Below are 20,841 nucleotides of genomic sequence, written 5' to 3'. Positions count from 1 at the left end.
AACTAAATGATACAGTACTTAAAATATACTATTTTGACAACCAAGAAATGATGCATTTTCAAAATAAAAATATCCATCTTTCATCCAAGATCCTAGCCACTTTATAAGATTGATTTTACGTCATAGTTATGAAAATTATGAGAGAATCTTTTTGAAAGGGGTTAATAATTTATGTTAAATTATGTGTTTTGTAGGTCTCCGTTAAAGTTAAGATCGTGTTGACTCATAAATTTTAGCAAACAATATTCTACTTCATACCACATATACTACTTCATACAAGCTGAAGGTGAATATATTGTTATATCTTTTAAAGATCGTTAAAGTGCCTTTGTGCAAACTCTAGAGAGAGAGAAAAAAAATTATGGGAACCAGAGAAAATATAGACAAATCTGGGAATAGTTTGAACAAGGACTATGATCATAACAGTTCCCTGGAATCGGATAAACTGATGATTGAGATTGGATTGGAGAATGGCGAGTTAGCTGTCGAGATTCAAGATGAACGACAGAAGCGACTTCTGTACAGAGCCTCCGACCACCCTCCCATTTACCTGACCATCTTCTGTGGTTTCCAGGTAATTGTTTTTAACAGTCATCTCATCGTAACTGTACATGAGCATATGACACCTTACAACTACAGTATAGTAACGTATAATACAATCTAGTATGAAATAGTGAATGGTAGCATTGTATGGTATAAAACTATAAATTGATGGTGCTGACTTTATGGAGTTCACACCAAGTAAAAATCAGGGGGTGTGGTGGTGAAATTCAATTCAAGATAACATGTATCACACCCCCCTCCCCAAATGGGAGCAGTCAAAGCCTCAAAATGTCAGAAAAATAAATTTTATTTCCACAGTTTTCAACTGGAGGGAGTGCAAACTCCGTAGTCCAAACATTCCTCTACATGCATAGATCCGCCACTATGCGGTATATGCATCGTTGACATATCGACTTTTTCAATCGAGAAGTGCAGAGAAGTTCTATATATTCAGATGAAAAATTAAGACTTCGCATCGTTTGGAACTGAAACTGTTCTATTAAATTTAATTCACGAAGCTTGTTTCAACAAAATATTGGCTGACCCCTCGGACTATATGTAGAATTATGTAATATGTAATTAACCATAAAACAGAAATCATTGTCATGTAAAGTTCGTTACCCCCCCCCCCCCCCCTAAATCACTGTATAACAAATGGCTGAGAGTGAAAATCAACACTACTTGGATATACATGAATGAAAGGTGAAGATAACGAACAGTGATCAATCTCGTAACTCCTATAAGCAATACAAAATAGAGGGTTGGGCAAACACGGACCCCTGGATATACCAGAGGTGGGATCTATATCTCTGTATCTATATTTTCTTTGAGCTATAAAAACTAGAGTAGGGTGTAGGTAATCATTGAATTTAACAGACCCCTTTTCACGAATTTATGAGCGTTCTTTATGACATGAGATTTTGGTTTCAGGTCTTATGAAAAAGGGAAGATAACAAATAGTGATGAATTACATAATTTCTATAAAGAATTCAAAACTAGGAGTAAGACAAACACGGACCCTGGACATACCAGAGGTGGGATCAGGTGTCTAGGAGGAGTAAGCATCGCCTGTCGACCGGTCACACCCGCCGAGTGCCCTATATCTTGATCAGGTAAACGGAATAATCCGTAGTGAAGACTAGTATGTAGAGAACGACCTAACAATCGGTGTAAAACACGTCAGACATGAAGGTTTTTTTATGACGACCATAGAATTTGCGAAATGCTGACTTTAAACGAGACTGTTCAAAACCCTGTAACACGAAATACATAAACACCATTGAATATAATGGAATATTGCTTTATAAATATAAGAAGTTGACGACCGAGAAGCTGAAGTCGTCCTGTTTGTCATAAAGCAGAGTTTTTAGTTTGCTGTTAACATCTATGTTCAATACAATATACAAGTATGAAGTAGATATGAAAGACTGTGGTGTCTTTCATCTCGAGTTCACTGGAATATATCGAATAGATTGAGTATTGTTACAGCGAATTACAAAAGACCGGTTGAGTTTTCAATTGCCTGCTGGATTGATCAATAGACTTTACAATTTGGTCAGCCAAGAATCACATTTGGTCTGAATTTAGGTCACAAAGTTACTCAAGCGTTGATTGCTTTTACAGGTAAATCTGAGTTGATTTTAGTATCTTTTGCAGCTTTTCCCTAGGATTTTTTTTTCAAAGTGAACATCAATTAAATCAAATTGAATATATTTCTCTCTCAGATATACATTTGATTACTTTAACATGTTTAATTAAAGGTGCTCTCTCTCTCTCTCTCTCTCTCTCTCTCTCTCTCTCTCTCTCTCATTTGAAACATTATTTCAAGTGTTTTTAAATCAATAAATTTGGAACAAAATCAAATTTGATTATATTTTTCTTTCAAAAATACATTTGATAAAGAAAAGGGTGTATTCTCTCTCTCTCTCTCTCTTTCTTTCTCTCTCTCTCTCTCTCTCTCTCTCAAATACAATTTTTTTTATTGATTAAATTGAACTTTACTAAACTCTTATCAATTTCACTTTTTAAAAAAATTCATTAGACATCTCACAAAGTGTCCACATGTACATGTACCATTCATCTGTTTGTCAATCTATATTTGAGGTCATTCCATTCATATCACACAAAGAAAACTTCCAGAAAACTCTTCTATTGTTACTGTTTCTGACCAATAGAATTCTTGTTATTTAAGTTCAGACTTTCTATTCTATTTATAGTTTTTAGGGTTGGTTAGTGCACATCTACCTTTGGGAATTTTACAACACCTATTCAGCTTATAACCATGAAAAAAATAAGATGGAGAGATATTTTAACAAAGAAATTATTAACTTATACAATTAGAGAAATTCTTTTTCCTGAAATAATCAGTAAAACTGATTTGTTAAATTATCTTATTTATGGGGTTGTCACTCACACAGTGAAATAAAGTTGTCAATTCTTTGTCATACCTGAGTAACTTTGTGACCTAAATTCAGACCAAATGTGATACTTTGCTGACCAAATTATAAAGTCTGTTGATCAATCCAGCAGGCAATACTTCCTATTACCAGCCCGTCAGAGTTATCGCGCTTTGATGACTCTTGCGCGTCAATGAATAAGTCTCGCGAGCAAGTGCGAGATTAGCGGGACATAATTAAAACGTTGATAACCCCCCCCACCCCACCCCTTTTTTTTAAATATATATATATATATATATATATATATATATATATATATATATATATATATATATATATAAACGTGGTGTCATATGGTAAAATAGCCATTAAAAAAAACCTAACACTAATATATAAAACTAACGTGTTTTTGAACGCTACATAATGTATCACATCTATTTCAAAAATCGATGTTTTCTATCCGAATTCCATCGACAGTTGTAATTTATGAAATAGCTTAGATGAAGTTCGGAAACATATCAGTTGTGTTCATTAGTGTTATAAACGTAACAATTTTTTTAAAATGCAGTTTGAGAGATGGATAATTTATTTTAAAATATTGGAAAAGGAGGGGGCTGCATGTATACTTACAAAGTCAATGCCATATGAACTTGCGCTAATTCTATGATAAAATATCTTCATAGTCTGAGAGAATAACTTTAAAAGCATATGGATCCCATTATTTGCAAGAAAATTTCGTTATGTTGGATGTGCATTGGTTTTTTTCCGTTACAGTTCTTCTTGCTCTTGCAGTTGATGCTTTATATCTGTCAAATTTAGCAAATTCAGTACCTGTGCTCCCTCACATAGTTTAACAAGTTTGTCTTTTTTCTTGTTAACATAATTTTATTTATTTCAACTTTATAATTCTGATCAGTGTTGTGATTTGCAGTTCTTTATAATTTGTATTCAATGCCGTATTACGTGTGCCTAATGTTTACGTTGTCCCGGTAGCACGACTTTACGCGCCTTTAATTTGAAGAGTTCCACTAATGGAAATCAAAAGTATTGAAAAGTCAACCGGTCTTTTGTAATTCGCTGTAATAGATAAAATATCGAAACATCTAAATGTCGAGTTGAAGGCCACAGCAAGGGATTTCGCTTCTGATATAGAAGCTTTTGAATAAAGTAAGGATATAAAAACAGATCAGCTAATAATGGAGCAAAATTCGTGCCCATTGGAATTCCTTTTTAAAGTTTCATCTCTACGGGAAAACTCACTAGGCCTACATACATGTCTTAAGTTTGACGCGACCGTCGTGTATCGAATCCGATTGCAATTCTACGACAGCAAGGACGGGTGCAACTGCAAATACTTGGAAGTATACTTACAATTTGCAACATCAAGGCAGCTAAAATAAAGCAAAACAGGAAACGATTATTATGATTGTCACCATATCGCTGAATGCATCAACGATCTATCTAATTTTCTATATTTATGAAGGACATTCATGGAAATTTATCATTTTTTAAAAGGACTGAAAACTTGATAACATTTGCGGTTTACTCTATTACTCTAAAAGATACGAAAACCTGAGTTTTTGTTTCTTTTACATATGTTCGAATAAAACTAGGTATTTTTGGGGCCATTCTTGTATATTTCAGTCCGATTTAGGTCTACCCTCGGCCAAATATCAAGGCCCTGGTAAATGAAAATGTATTGAGGTGGGCACAGTAGATTGCACAGACAAAATATCCACCACTAGATCCACATCTTCATCATGTACATGTAGTTGTACTACAGTGTATGGCGTAAAACTGATTACTGAACGCGACAAATGTAGATAATGACGTCACACACATCCCATTTAAATACTCAGTTAATATATCAATTCAAAGTAGAAAAAATACTGTATACTTCAAGTTACATAAAACAAATTAAGAGAAAATTAGATTTTACAAAGACAATCGTGGATTCGGACACTGTAGATGCTATTTAACGAACTCAACTACGAACAGTCTATTGGATTATTAAGGCCACATCAAATCGATTCTCTGGTTCTCAGACACCGCCGTCCCCCCCCCCCCTCCCAAAAAAATCGGCCGCTGACACGAGTTTATTGCCGCCCCGGAAAAAAATCGCCGCCACCCGTATTTGATCCGTCAAAATAAAATTAGTGTTTTGACGAAATAAATCGTAAAGTGCCTTGCTGAATAAGACGTGCTGCTTAGTTGATGTAAACAATATGGCGACAGAAACAGTTCTTGTCAGCATTGAGATTATTTTTAACTCAAAACAGATTGTTCCATGGACAATTATATCGGTAGACTCGTCCTTGACAGTTGATACGCTTTGCAAGAAACTTCTGGGCGGTGAATTTAAAGAAATTGAAACCGTGAAGGAACAAATTGATGAAAGCAAGGCGAAGTACGACGTTATTATTACATTTTATTTACAATTCTTTTACAATTCATGACCATACCAAACATTTACAGGAAGTAGTTTTTGGTATACTTGAATAAAATGATAAAAAAAACACTATTTTGTATTCACTTTATTTTCATAAAGATCTACAATATAAAAGTATGACATACATATAAAACAAGACAAGAAACAGAATGAAAATAAGCTATACGGTGTTGAATACCATTTGTAAAACTCTAACTTTCTTCACAACACACACACAAAAAAAAAAAAAATCACGGACAAAAAATCCCTACCCATTTGTGACATGGAAATAAACTGAAAAACTAAACCCCCTACCTACCTAACCATCTTTTGAAAAACAATTGTCTGAGAACCAGATAATCGATTTGATGTGGCCTAATCATTGGATTTCTTAGTAAGAGGGGAAGAAACAGTGCTCCAGGGATTGGTATTATCTCTGTTTTCGATTGGGTATTCTTTGTGATATTCATGATATTGATTAGTGTTCGGTATCTCCATTTTTTCATCTGTCGAGTTCCATTCCAATTCTTAGTGCCTTCATTTCATACGGATTTTGACTTCATATTACTCCGTTTACCAGATCAAAACAGACCGCTCACGGCGGTGATCGGTCACCAAAGGGCGATTACTCCTCCTGGACAGCTGATTCCACCTCTGGTGTTTCCAGGGGTTCGTATTTGCTCTGTTCTAGATTTTGTAATCTTTGTGGGATTTGTGAGATTGATTCACTGTTCGTTATCGTTACCTTTTTTGCTAGTATAGAAAAATTGCATGGGTTGGAGCCCACTTCTCTTGGAAAAGCGTCTGGATTATTGTATGTGTACGTATCTACGCTCTCCATAACAGTAACATCGTCGATATATATGTAATACATGTATATAAAAATGTAATATATTAAAGTATAGTATATATGATTTAAAATAGAATATATTTTTTTGTTTTTCTGTCCATTTAGAATTTGTTTTCATTTTTATTGTGACTTTAACAGCTATAGGTCTCATACCAGATTTACGTAATGTGCCAAAATTTAGACCTACATGTATGTTAGCGCTTATGGCCGTAGCCGCGGGGGTTCTGTATCACGCCAAACCCTGCTGTGATACAGGGCCTCCGATTTTAGTGTCTTATCTGAAACGCCCGCAATGCCGAGCATTTTTACGAAGGGACAATCTCTACCTAGTTTTACGTCTTAGGTCAGACGCGGTTAAGACATAAACAGGGCTTGAACTCAAGACCTCCCTGTCAAGGAGCGAACGCTGTTACTATCGAACCATGCCGACCGGAAGTAGTATAAAGTATACAATGTAATAGTAAAATATAGGATAAAATGACAGTATATTATGAAAAATTGAAGATAACGAACAAAGATCAATCTCATAATCCTATAAAGAATACAAAATTAAGAATAGGGCAAACACGGAACCCTGGACACACCAGTGGTGGGATCAGATGCCTAAGAGAAGTATGCATAACCTAGTTTAATCGAATATAATCAACTTAGTCTAGTCTTGTTTGTTATTGTGTAGTAAATCCATTCGAAAGTACAATATATCTAATGTTCAATTTAAAAGCACACCCTGATTACTCTCTCCGGAGTTATGGCAATTTCCCTGCTGGTTGCTGATGTGACATGCGCAGCTCCATACGAAGACATCAAAACGACACTACTGAGTTCTACTCTCTTGATGTCAGGGATTTGTACAATTCTCATGAGTCTCATTGGTTCAAGGTATCAACAATAATGTATATTATATGGAAAGCAATTCAAAATGAAAATCAAACAATATGCGCGAACATGAATATGCATCTTAGAGAAAATTGATCAATTCAATGGCATATAGTCTCAGCAACTTTAGATTGACCGTGTTCGTTTGTTTTGTAGACTTCCTCTCTTTCAAGGAGCAGCTAGCGATTTCCTGATTCCATTATTAGCTATGCAGGTCCTGGATAAGACGAGATGTGATTTACCAAATCAATTCAACTCAGGTAATTTGTTTTGTTTATTGTAGTTGTTGTGTACTATCCCCCCCCCCAAAAGATTAGCATTTAGAAACACCCAGAAATACAACCTATCATCGGGTCAAATACTGTCTGACGTGTTTCATACCGATTGTTAGGCCGTTCGTGGCACGCTGATTTTGACTACAGATTCTTCCGTTTACCTGATCAAGATATAGGGCTCACGGCGGGTGTGACCGGTGGACAGGGGATGCTTACTCCTCAAAGGCACCTGATCCCACCTCCAGTGTGTCCAGGGGTTCGTGTTTGCCCAACTACCTATTTTGTATTGCTTATGGGATTTATGAGATTTATCTCTGTTCGTTATCTTCACCTTTAACTTATGTTTTTTTTTTTTTTTTTTTTACATCAACGATCTTTTGATCATGAAGTGCTACAAATTTTGACAAACATTAAGTGCGAAAGATATCTCTGTTGTAAGGGAAACATTAAAGCTGGGCCTATTTTTTTCAACCACTCAACATAACGATGAGAAATTATTCAAATCTCCCAAAATAAAGTCAACAAAATATCTGGTTTGGAGTCGATTATTTGACTGTTATGTAGGAGTATTAGTCATCGTAAAGATGACGAGAAAATTTTCCTGTCTTGCTTTAAACAAAATAAATAAGTGACAATATTTTCTCTTGAATTCAACCAGACGAGCGAGATTTCGTTGTCCAAGAATTTATGTATTTTTTCTTTATCGTTTTATAACTAGTCGAATTGTACAGCAATCTTTTGTGTAATTTTTATGATTAAATCGACATTTAGCAAACATAATTAAAGTCGCCTCTGAAACTCTACCGGCTGGAGTATACTAGTATTTAAACTATTGATTAGTACTTAACTCAAAAAATCAAACTACAATCAATTGTTGAAGGGGTATCATCGGTTATTAGGCTTCATATACGATTTCACTTTAAGGTATGTATTATGAGGTGTATTCGATATTATTTGACCTGGTTATCGCATACAGTGCAGAAATACATGTGGGAGCTGGAACAAGATTTTTGCCCCCCTCCTTTCCCGCTTTCTACTGGCCTGTATGCATACATCGTAACATTTATAGTTTTAAAAGAAATGTTTCGTTGTTTGGTAAACATATTAGAAGAATAAGCATTCTGTCATGTTTCAAGTTTATACGCATGTACCTTATTAATCTATTGTGACCTACATTTTTATTGGTTAATATGGATTTTGAATTTGAAATTCGAATCTCGTATTTTGAATTTCGAATCTTGTATTTTGAATTTCGATTCTCGAATGAGTTTTCTGGGCTTTCGTAATAAGTAACTATTATTCATGTGCACTTAGTCTAGAGATAACTCTATATATTTATGAACATCTGCAGCAATTCATTATTAGAACTTATTTATCTATCTTGTAAAATAATATGGTATTCCACTGTAGCAATGATATTCTAAATACTGCTTTAGAACGTGTGACTTGTATTTGCTACTTGTCAGTTCAACACTATTCTGAACAATATGATGACATATGCAGCAATGGCTCCGTCTTAATCTTTCACATCAAATACAATATTCAATAAAGATTGTCGTGATCATTTCAGACACCAATTCCTCTACAACAAACACTTCCGGCATGCCGATATTAGACAACAGAGAGGTCGTACTAAACAATATTCGGGAAGTAAGTATTTATTTGTTTATATATATTATGTAAATATCTTCTCTATAGAAAATTGTGGTACATTTGTATTGAATGCCAGGATTAGTTACCGGTTCCCAGGCATGTGTGTAGGGGGTATTTTATACATCGATTGGGGTAACTGGTGAATTTCATTTTCGAGTAAACTCTGAATGAGATGAAGCAGACATTTCTAAAATAAATGTAGTCACCTTATTCCGTGATAAATCCGTATTGGTAACTGGAAAAATCATATCATAACACAATTCTATAATATGCTCTACAGCGATTCAAAGGTAAAAAATAAAATGAAATACACCCAAGTTTACATTCTACATACATGTAGTAGGCAGTTTATATTTTATTGAACATAGATTCAAGCTAACAACTTAACTTTATTTTTTTTTAATATACAACTTAACTTTATGACAGACAGAATGATTTCAGCTTCTCCATCGTCAACTTCCCACAAACAAGTTGATGGTGCAGGGGGTTTCAAAAGTCTCGTTTAAATTCAGCATTTCGAAAATTCTATGTTCATTATAACAATCTAGTTTGCTTTGGTGTGAGCGGTCGACATGGGATGATTACTCCTCCTAGGCACCTGATCCCACCTCTGGTATATCCAGGGGTCCTTGTTTGACGAACTATTTTGTATTGCTCATAGGAGTTATGGGATTGATCACTATTCGTTATCTTCATCTTGCTTTTGCGTATCGAATCAGCTTGTGTGGGATGTTGACGATGGAGAAGCTGAAATCATCTAGTTTGTCGTAAAGTTGAGATGTTAGTTTGTTGTTAATGTCTATTTTCAATAAAATATCAAAGTACGAAGTAGATGTAGAGGACTCTGTGGTGTCTTTTATTTCGAGTTCACAGTGATATATCGAATCAACATATCAATGAAAGTTATTATTGTTAATAGATAAAACGTCGTTGATATATCTAAATGTCGCGTTGGAGGCCACATCAAGTTCACATTATAGCAATGGATTACTGAAGAACCCTTTTTTGCTCAAAATGGCTTAAATGTGCTGTCCTCTTTTGTAGTTACAAGGAAGTTTGGTGGCAGCCGGGACAATTCAATTTTTACTTGGAGCGACGGGCCTCGTAAATTTCCTTCTGAAATTCATTGGACCAATCACCATCGTTCCTACACTTTTATTGACCTGTGTCTTTCTCGTCAGAGCAAGCGTCAAATTTGCTTCTGTTCACTGGGGCGTAGCATTGTTGTAAGTTACAAGGGATTTTTTTTCCGTGAATTTTATAAATTGGAAATCTTTTATGTGCTTTACTCCTTGGTCACACATTCACAGTTTACCTTGCCGTTTCCACTACGGATTAAATCTTACGGATGATCCCGGGAATGCAGATTTCTGTGGTCCGATACTGATACGAAACGGTCGGACTGCGGTTTGTGACGTATCTACGAAGGAAAATGCAGGAAGAGGGCCAATTGCCGAATAAGTGATACGGTTAGTTACGGTTTGATACGGAACTCCACGGATTAATACGGAATAACACGGTTTGATACAGAACGATACATATCAGGGCGTGTACAATACGAGTGAACTACGGTTTGTTACGGCATAAGTGAGGGTTAGAACGAATAAGAACGGTCTGATACCGGATAGTACAAATTACTGCAGAGTGCGCACGAGCAGAATCAGGTAACTAATCCGTAAGGTTAGGGTTGGATAGGGACAAATGGGTTTAGGAGAATTTTTATTCCTATGAAGACTTATCTACAGGATATAGTCGATGCAAGTTTTAGTATTTTTTAATTCTTTGAAATTAGAAAATTTAAGGTTTATCCAGTAAAAGTTTGAAAGGAGGTTTTTCTTTTAATAAACTATAATTCCCCTAGTTTTTCTATTAATGTAAGTATACGCAAAGGTTTTCAGAGGGGCATATACAGTGTCGGTTCGTCCGTTGGTTGGTCAGAATCCATATCTGTCCAGTATGGAAGCTTCAGTGTCATTAGTAGATGTTTATAGCCTTAGAACATTCCGTTAGTCTGAGTCAAAGTGCCGATTTGGGGTATTTGTAATCATCTTTATTGATAGTATACTTTAAAGTAAATTGGCATGCACTCTTTGCAACATTTTATAATTGAGTGACTAACTTAAATGTGCCATATCGTCGCAACTCCAAAAACAAATATCTATGAATGAATGTTATCCCATTTCCTAATCTGTATTTCTTCTGTTTCCAACTACGTCCAAAATTCGCCAGAAACTCTCAGAGCGGATACATTGCTCCCAACAAAGTGATAAGGAGGAAGAAAATGAAGAGGACAAACTCCCGTTCACATCACCTGCTTTGTCAACTGTCAGTGGAGATACAGACATGCCATCTGCCGTCAAGAAGGAAAAAAACGAACAGAGAAGAGTCTACTGCCTTCTTTCAGCGCTTGGAAGAACGCATACAACAGTCAAATCAAATACAGGAAAGCTGTTTGATCAAATCAACAGACCCGAAGGTAGCAGAGAGATGTCAGTGGGCACAGTGGTGATTGACGACTCTCTATGGTCCGAATTCCAGGCAGAACCCCTACCATTGGTAAAATCATTCAAGGTCCGCTCCAAGCGTGCAAAGACATCTATTATACAGCCAGTCCAACAGAAGCGTGCAGATCACGAGGCAGCTAGGTGATGGCTAGCCTCAATCCAGGATGTTGGTTGTCTATACCAGGTGGTGTTCTTTGTAATCCTCGGACCAATAACTTGTAGAAGTTCTTCAAACATATGTGGGTTTATTCGTACAAAATTCTTAAATGCAGCTGGATTTTCCGCACAAAGTTCAGCCACGAGAACCTCATATTGGCCATGGATGGGCCTTCGAAGAATTCAATCCCTAGTCCTGGACTCCACCATCTTCTCTGCCTCTGATCTCCTCCAATTCTGTCCTCAGCAAGCTCTATCATAGCCCTAATGTTTTGTGCCACATCAATATTCAGTTCCAGCCAATTGATAACAAGCATCAGTTGTTGATTGTTCATGTTGGATAATATTTGTACATGTACACCTTGGGCAAGATGCAGACTACGTTTAACCCTCTAAACACGGAGTATTTACACATAACCTTAATGTCAAGTAGGTTACAGTTTCCTGTCAGTTTAATGCCAATCTTGTGGCAATACCTCCTTAACACATATAGTGGTATTTCTTCGTAATAAACAGTCGTGAGCTGTGATATTCCGTATTTTGTCGTGACGTTACGTTGTCAACCGTCAAAGACCTCGGGAAACCTTGTTGATCCCTACCTATCCGCAATGCAACGTAATGGTATCGTGTCGTTCCGTGAAAATTTTTAACAAGCCGCATTGTATCCCTAGTCAATACATGGTGTAACTTGGCGAAACCAGGTCTACGAATAAATACGTTTTGAAACGGACTAAAACGGATGAATACGGTTTAATACGTATTTACGACGGGTGTTTGATCCGTGATAAAATTTTGAATATGTACAAAATTTGTCACGGATATACAAGCACTACTACGTATAACTACGGTTACAATACGGAAAGCCACGGAACAGTACAGATTACCACGAATGATCCCGGATTGTATCTGTAGCTAATCCGGCGTCAAATCCGTGAATGTGTGACCTAGGCGTTAAAGATGGAATGTTATTGGTTGTCAATTTTTAATTCACGTGAGGTAAAAGCTTAAGTGAGCTTTTCTAATAGAAATTTGTCCGTTGTCTGTTTGTTTATCGTCTTGAATTTTCGATTTCTAAATGATCACCAAGCCAATTTTAATAAAACATGGCACACAACATCATAGTGTAAAGGACGTTAAAAGTTCCTCAAACCACGACCCTTTCCAGGAAGATATAACAAAGAAAATAATGTGGGTGTATAAACAATATTTTCAATAACAACGACATAAGAAAAATCATGGTTCCTTATACATTTACATGTATATTGAAGATCTAAATAAATGTGCAAAATATGATCCCGGACCTCAAGCAGGGTTGCAATAGTGGTATAAAGTTTGAGACGTCAATATATAGAAAAACTCTTCGAATACATTTCCTCAAGAACCACAAAGATGCAGATCATCAATTTGATACACAAGCTTATTCATGTTTTGTGGATCGAAGTTCATACAAGAGCGATTGAAAATTTTGCAATAGAATACATTGTGTTAGGAAAATTCTTTAACAATCTTCTTAAGAGACACGGGATTAATATGCAAAATCAACAGCATCACTGTCGGTGAAAGGCTTCAAAATTTAGGCCTATGCTCGACGCTTACGACCTTTGATCAGGGAGGGATCTTTATCGTGTCACACATGCTGTGATATGGGACCTCGATTTTTGCGGTCTCATCCGAAGGACCGTCCCATTTAATCGCCTCGTACGACAAGCAAGAGGTACTGAGGACCTATTCTAACCCGATCCCCACGGGATAGTTTATCAATTAATGAGAATTTTCAAACATTATCGATGTCCTTTGTGTAGCTGCGTAGGAGTTTTTAATGAATCATTTCCACAAGGCCACAAGGGAACAGTACTAGAATATCTCACTAATTTAAGTCCCTATCTAGAGTAGATTCACGTCTGTTTACAAAATGATTCGTGTTGCCATGTTTACATACAATGAAACTACTCATACGAGTGATGTGATTCGTGGGCCTCTTTCTGTAAGATCACTTTTGCATTTCTGTCCTAGGGTGACTGCAGTGTCGTTGATACTGTCCCTGTATTTAAGCCACCGAAACACCCCAATCCCGATGTGGACCAGGAAGAAAGGATTTCACATTATATGGTTTCCATTACATCAAGTTTATTCGGTAACACCATTGGCATCATACTAATTAATTTCATTCAACAGTAAGTCTTAAGTTCTAGTATTCTCTGAGATTGGTTGATATCCCATTAGAAATAGACAAAATAATAAAGAGCTTGTTGGAGATATTTCACGGATAAGTCAATCACAAACTTACTCGGCCTGGAATAAAAAAGACCTACGATCGTTTACGTCCGAGGCGATTCTAACTTCCATTCTAGGAGAGCGTCACAAGATCACATCAGAATTAGAAAATCGTCGAATATTGAAAGACGATGGCAGATAACGGTCCAATGGACATCAGGGCGCTTAGTAGTTAGAAAACACAATGCAAAACTTCCATGCAGAAGGAGAGCTGATTGAAGGGTCTGAGTGATTTTCAGTTGAAACTGAATTTTCTCTATCAAAATTATGTGACGGAATCCATTTAAACGCGTTTTATTACGGGGGAAAATTCAGTTATACATGCTTTAGCTTTAGTTTTTTATTACATCATATTCTGTAGTGCTTAAGTTGCGGACCTCTGTCCTCATCATCGAGATTTAATTTTGGTATATATTCTATACCACTTAGGTTAGAATAGGTTCTCAGTACACCTTGCTTGTCATAAGAGGCGACTAAATGAAGCGGTCCTTCAGATGAGACTGCAAAAACAGAGGTCCCGTATCACAGCAGGTATGGCACAATAAAGATCCCTCCCTGTTCAATGGCCATAAGCCCCGAGCATAGGCCTAAATTTTGCGACCCTTCACCGGCAGCGGTGACGTCTCCATATGAGTGAAATATTCTCGAGCGGGACATTAAACAATATTCAATCAATCAATCTATACCACTTCCGTGGTTAATATCTTAAGGATGGAGACACCGACTCCCTCCGGTGACATCATACGATGATTAAGCGTGGTACTGTAGTTATTGTTAGTTTTGTAATGGCTAACAGTGTCATGTAGTTGAGTAAAATAGTGTAATGGAGAAATCTTTATTTCAGACCCTTAGGTGTAACCGCAATTCTGGTTTTGGTGGTGTGGTTTTTATAACCCTCTACTTTTTATAGTCGATTCTCCCTTAAGGTACCTCACAACCGGTTTCGTTCCGTTCCGTTTCGCTAAATACCAATAGCCAATTATTTCACCGTAAAAAGCTTAGAATCAGAGTCCAATAAAATCAGAAGACTTGCCTTCCGCGAAGAATTCCTATGTTAACTGTGATCTACATCCCAGATAATTTAGGAACAAAGCTGGTTGCCAGACACGAGGCAGGCTACTGACAAATAGGTTGCTGTTGCAGAGTTTTGAACAGTCTCGTTTAAAGTTAGCATTTCACAAATTTTATGATCGTTATAACGATCTTATTTACCAATACAAGATGTCATTGGGTTAAATGCTGTCTGACATTTTTCATACACTTTACACATTGATTTTGACTACGAATTACTTCGTTTACCCGATCGAGATATAGGGCTCACGGCGGGTATGACAGGTCAATAGGGAAGCTTACTCCTCCAAGGCACCTTTTCACTTAAAAGACATCACTGAACCACCCCTATGTAAATACAATGTCTTCCACACACACTTATTTCCTATAGTTAACACGTCACGTGTAGATGCAGATCATGACTGCTTACTAAACACTTGGTCAAAGATGTAGCGACTATTGTAAGCTACATTGCACTGTCTTACTTCAATAATGATGATATTTAGGATCTTAAGCCTTTTGGTTTTTATTGTCAAAGCTATCTTTAAAATAAATTTTGAACATATAATATTATATGTAAAGAGTTTTCGTATTCCTGTTCATACAATGTAATTATTAAAATAGATCTATTATGCAAATTTGACTTGCGCAGGGGAAATTCGAATTAAATATGTTTACTGCATTATTAAAAGCAATTTCTATTTCAACAGAAAACAATACTAAATAATTAGTCGAACTATCAAGCAAATTTTCAAGCCAGTATAAATAGAACAGGTTGTGTGAGATCTCTGAAGTGGTCATGGCACACTACGTTGCGTATATGTGGTGTCCAAAACTTCGATCGTTGTCGCTGTAACGTTTGGTGACAATTATTCATTGCTTCTTTAATGCATCTTTCGGTAACTTAACCTCCACAGGTCGAGCATTCCAGAACACAACAACACGACGACATCGAATATTTAGACCCATTCAATGAGATAGTTATAGACTGGAATTCACCACCGACGTAAACGAATCATGTACCACTTGTTTTGGATGAGAATATCGCCAATCATACAAAAGAAGAAAGTTGATAGTAGTTATATTGAGACATACCATTATTTGTACTTGTCACACTAATTCCTTGTACAGATCCTTATCGCAATTTTGATTGGCTGGTCTGTGTGTGGCATTATGACAGTGGTCGGCGCAGTTGGTCCAGACGACAAGCTGGTTAGAATGGAAACAGGATTGGGCGTCATCAAGCAAGCCCACTGGTTCCGTATACCTTATCCAGGTAATATAAGTGCATATGTTATAAAAGAATTAGAATAAAGAAAATTCACTTTTTTCCCCAAGAACTGTGCTGATGACATGAGGTGGTAAGACACTAAAAGAATCTTGGTATTATACACATTTTGGTCCAGTCGTTGAAATATTCCCTTCTTGATCGGAAAGTCATGTGTTCGAGTTCCGCGTGAAACTTGGTACGTTAAAATACGTAGTGGTAGCTCTTTCGCCAAACGCTCAGCAGACAGAAATGAGAGTTTTTGGTCTGTCGCTTAAGACATTGGAAATGAAAGACCCATGTTGCGCACTGATACATTAAAAACCCTCACCGCTCGTGTAGCATATTAGAGGAAAAATATTGAGGACTAGAATTCTTGTATGGTCACCTCCGTGGTAGATGAGAACAATGAATTATAATAGTTTTACCAATTTTTGCACTTTGTTTTACGTTCCTTTGAGAATTTTTACTAATATTGAGACGTTAGCAACTGTAAGTACCACAAATTTTAGACCCATGTAACACTGGGTCGTACACGTAGTAGTGAGGTTTCATTAGTGTGCCAACGCCTGCCCCGACACAGGAACTCCGTTTTTAAGGTCATATCTGAAAAACTCGTGATTCTCGCTTCTAAATGTCCAGCATTTGGCGGAGGCGCAATCACAACCTATAATTACGTCTGAAGTTTGACCCGGCAATGGCACAAGCGGGGCTCGAACTCGCGATCTCCCAGCTAGTATGACCTGCAGTCACAGAACATAAAAAATTCTCGCGGACGACTTCCATTTCTCAAAGTAAAACACATCTGTTGCACTTTAACAAGCAAATCGTGGTGAAACGCTGGTATTTACATGTACGTTCAATGGTTCAATATATACGATTCTACATCGATCTAAGTCACCTCCTCTTTATTAAATATGTTTGGCAATTATAAGTTAAATTTAAAATACTTTACTATACTATTATTTTTTTTAATTATTATTTTTTTTATTTGTTTAAAATTTTCTTCATGATGATGGCTTTAATCGAAGACAACGAATCACCCGTAGTTGTATATAAGGTACGTAAAGCTTTTTTGTATTGACTACAGGTCAGTTTGGATCCCTTTCATTCAGCACAAATGTTTTTGTGGGATTCATGATAGGAACGATTACTTCAATTCTTGATTCCATCGGTGACTACTACGCATGTGCAAAAATGTGTAACGTTCCTCCCCCTCCGGCTCATAGTGTTAACCGCGGTATCGCCATAGAGGGGTTTTGTAGCTTAATGGCAGGGTTCATGGGATGTGGACATGCCACAACCACCAATGGCGGATCAATTGGTGCAATAGGATTGACTAGGGTATGGTTTATGTTTTAATTGATACTAATACTGATATAATCTTCCGCACATGAAGTCGCGATCTGCTTTCGATTAAAACTTAGCGTACATCTGGATCAACTTGCAATATTTAATAAAAGACTGTGTCTTGTTGATGTATATTATCGTCTAAGGATTCTGCAGTCTATAAAATTGCAAAAAACAATGATTTGCTATTTTCGAATATTCAAAAACATCCGCCCCCTCACACGCTGGTATTTACGTAGCTGCAATAATGTAGCCCTCTCCTCTCCGGGAGCGGGCTACAATTCCATAGGATGTTTATAATGATGTAACATGTTTTTATGAATAACCTATAACAAAGTCAGTGGATTTGTCTCTAATATTGTTTACACTAAAAAGAGTACCAACTTTGCGCTTGGGCATGCATGTCTAATGAAGATGTTTGTCATTAAATATCTTGACTTACTTGACTTAATTCCTTCTCTCCTCGTGGAGAATAGGGCCATGAACAAGTCCTCTCCATTTACTTCTATCCTGGGCTGATCTTGCTGCCTCTATCCATGACCCAAAACCTAATTCTTTCATCTCTCTTTCTATTGTTCTTCTCCACGTTTCCTTCGGTCTTTCTCTCTTTCTTTTTCCTTCTGGTGTCCAACTAAGGGTTACATATGGGTGTGTTCTTTTATCCATCCGTAGCACATGTCCAATCCACTGCCATCTGCGTGTTTTTATCATAGTGCTGATCTTTGCTACTCCTGCTATCTCTCTAACTGCTACATTTGATATTTTCATTGGCCAGTAGATCTTTAAGAATTTCCTAAGACATTTGTGCTGGAAGGTATCTACAAGTTTTTCGTCCCCTTTTGTCATTTTCCAGGTCTCGCTGCCATACAATAACACAGCTATTACTTTTGAGCTGAAGAGCTTCATTTTTGTTTTTCTGTTGAGTTGGTTATTGCTCCAGATCTTGCGTAGCTTATGGAATGCTACTCTTGCATGGCCAATTCTTCTTCTTATATCTTCATTAGTACCTCCTGTCTTGCTTACTGTTGCTCCGAGGTAAAAGGTTAAATATCATGTACATGCAAAATTCTTCGTCTGCTCCGCCATGCTTGTTATAGCGAGATATTGTTGGTGGATCTATTGAAAAACCTAAACATTGACAATCAGCGCGAAAATATAGTTTAATCGAGCCATTCCGACCCCAAAAAAATCACATGGTGGCAGAAACAAATTACACTCTGCCGTTAGTTTTTTTTTTTTTAACTTTATATCAAATTTAAACGAACGAAATCGCTTTCTCCTCGGTACTCGTCCATTGATGTAAACACTACCTTATATGGGCACATGCAAATAACTTGATAACCGGAAGTACATCAAATATGGCACACAATATGAAGGAAGAAATTGGAATATATCAAAATTTGTTGAAAACGGTATAAAAATTTCACAAATCGTAAGTTGCCGGTTATATATTTCTTTATTGACTAAGAAACATTTAATTTATAATATCATTTTATTTACTTAAAGAAAGCCAGCCAATGTTTAGAATAATCGAAAATGTTGCACTCTCGCATCTGCACCATTACGGAGATCCTAAGGAGTTGAAATCCCCCCTAAAAAATGTTGGAGAGGTCTACATTATTGCAGCTAATACATATATATTTACGGTACTCAGCATTACAGTATATCATGTGATATATAAATATAATTTTAAGTTAGGGATTTACTTATTCTTAAACTGTCTCCTTGACACATAAGTAAAACCTGCCTGTGATATTTTAGTGATGTAAATTAGTTCTAACTTCTTGACTTAACAACAGGTAGCTAGCCGGGATGTTTTCCTCACTGTGGGTGTAATTTACTTTGTGTTCGGGATAATTGGAAAAGTGTCGGCGGTTTTTCTGATGATCCCATACCCCGTCCTAGGCGGGGCCCTCATTGTGATGTTTGGCATGTTTAACGGTGTCGTCCTGTCAAATCTACAAGTTGTCTCCCTTAATTCGTCGAGAAATCTCGCCATTATGGGAACAGCCATTTTGTTTGGTCTCATGATTCCCCATTGGGTGGAGATTACTGCTGATGCTATTCAAACAGGTGGAAATAGATTTAGACTTCTGTGAAATGACAGTAATATTTAATTCATTAATCGAAGCACTATTTAGATATCTTTGTTTTGTTGTGTTCTTATTTAAATACAGATCATGTCCTCACTTATTATAACTCAAACATCATTGTTATCTATGCACATATACTAAAACATCTTTTCTCAATTGAAATTGTATTAAATGATGCGCTTACAGGATCTCCAGCCAGTGACGGCGTGATTAAAATGTTGCTGGTCAATCCCAACTTATGCGGGGGCGTTGTAGCCTGTTTCCTAGACAATACAGTTAGAGGTACGGTTATAGACTGTGTTAAGGGAATACTGATTGATTTTACATTGTTTAACGTCCCTCCTGAGAATTTTCCCCTCATATGGAGACGTCATTCTGTGACACGGGACCTCGGTTTGTGTGGTCTCGTCCGACGGACCGCCTGATTTAGTCGTAAGGAATAGAAGGAAGAGTTAATTCAGCGTAACGTGATTAAAAAATAATACTTTTTATGATAGTTTTTATGATGTGTCTCTTGTGTCTTAATCTTGCTTTGTTTGACAATAGACGAATGACATGATCATTAGATATTAAATTTCATACTTAGGTACTTTGAAAGAAAGAGGAATAGAAGCATGGCAAACAATGATTGATGGGAGAGCGGAAGACAGGAAGGAATTCGATGATGATATTACTGTTTATGATATCCCTCTCCCACAAATCTTGAAAGACTCCAAAGTTTTTAGACGTCTACCTTTTATTCCCTCACAATAATATGAGGGAGTGCGTGCTTCTACATGTATATTCTATAACAAGATTTTAAAATAGTAACTATATCTGTGTTATACATGTGCAGAAACTTTCACCATGTGAAGATATGACAAGTGTATCTGAATAAATACAATACAAAAAGCATGAAACAATGTCGTATTCGTTTGTAAGGCTCATTTTTAGAAGAAATTGGCTTTAAAGAGTTTTTAAGTAATGCGATTTTTTTGCCAAGTGTATTTTTGATTTCTACGTTGAAGTAGAATTGGGAAATTAAAATGAAAAACTGGGGTCACAATGCTTGCTATTGAGTTTCAGTGTTCTAAACTTGACCCTTTTGCACTTGAAACTGACTCAAGATTTATTCAATTAAACTTTA

General features: G+C 36.6%; 1 protein-coding gene across 1 annotated transcript; it reads left to right on the top strand.

Moving 5' to 3' along the window:
- The first annotated feature begins 315 nt into the window (after positions 1 to 315).
- Positions 316 to 20,617, top strand: LOC125659864 (solute carrier family 23 member 2-like). The gene is made up of 11 exons (XM_048891657.2): positions 316 to 574; positions 6,939 to 7,096; positions 7,250 to 7,353; positions 8,939 to 9,018; positions 10,066 to 10,247; positions 13,695 to 13,815; positions 16,137 to 16,281; positions 17,363 to 17,616; positions 19,422 to 19,695; positions 19,902 to 19,997; positions 20,302 to 20,617. Exons 1-11 carry the CDS (start codon positions 362 to 364, stop codon positions 20,466 to 20,468), a joined length of 1,794 nt encoding a protein of 597 aa, XP_048747614.2. The 5' UTR covers positions 316 to 361; the 3' UTR covers positions 20,469 to 20,617.
- Positions 20,618 to 20,841: the final 224 nt, after the last annotated feature.

This window comes from Ostrea edulis, chromosome 9 (assembly GCF_947568905.1).
Source record: "Ostrea edulis chromosome 9, xbOstEdul1.1, whole genome shotgun sequence".
Classification (NCBI taxonomy): Eukaryota; Metazoa; Mollusca; class Bivalvia; order Ostreida; family Ostreidae; genus Ostrea; species Ostrea edulis.
The sequence above is the reverse complement of the archived record's forward strand: the minus strand, read 5'-3'. Positions and strand labels throughout refer to the sequence as shown.

Excerpts from the sequence above, each read along its gene's own strand:
- LOC125659864 (XM_048891657.2), top strand. The coding sequence starts at position 362 with ATGGGAACCAGAGAAAATATAGACAAATCTGGGAATAGTTTGAACAAG. Across the intron at positions 9,019-10,065 it reads TACTAAACAATATTCGGGAA|TTACAAGGAAGTTTGGTGGC; the intron begins GTAAGTATTTAT and ends CCTCTTTTGTAG. Across the intron at positions 13,816-16,136 it reads CATTACATCAAGTTTATTCG|ATCCTTATCGCAATTTTGAT; the intron begins GTAACACCATTG and ends TTCCTTGTACAG.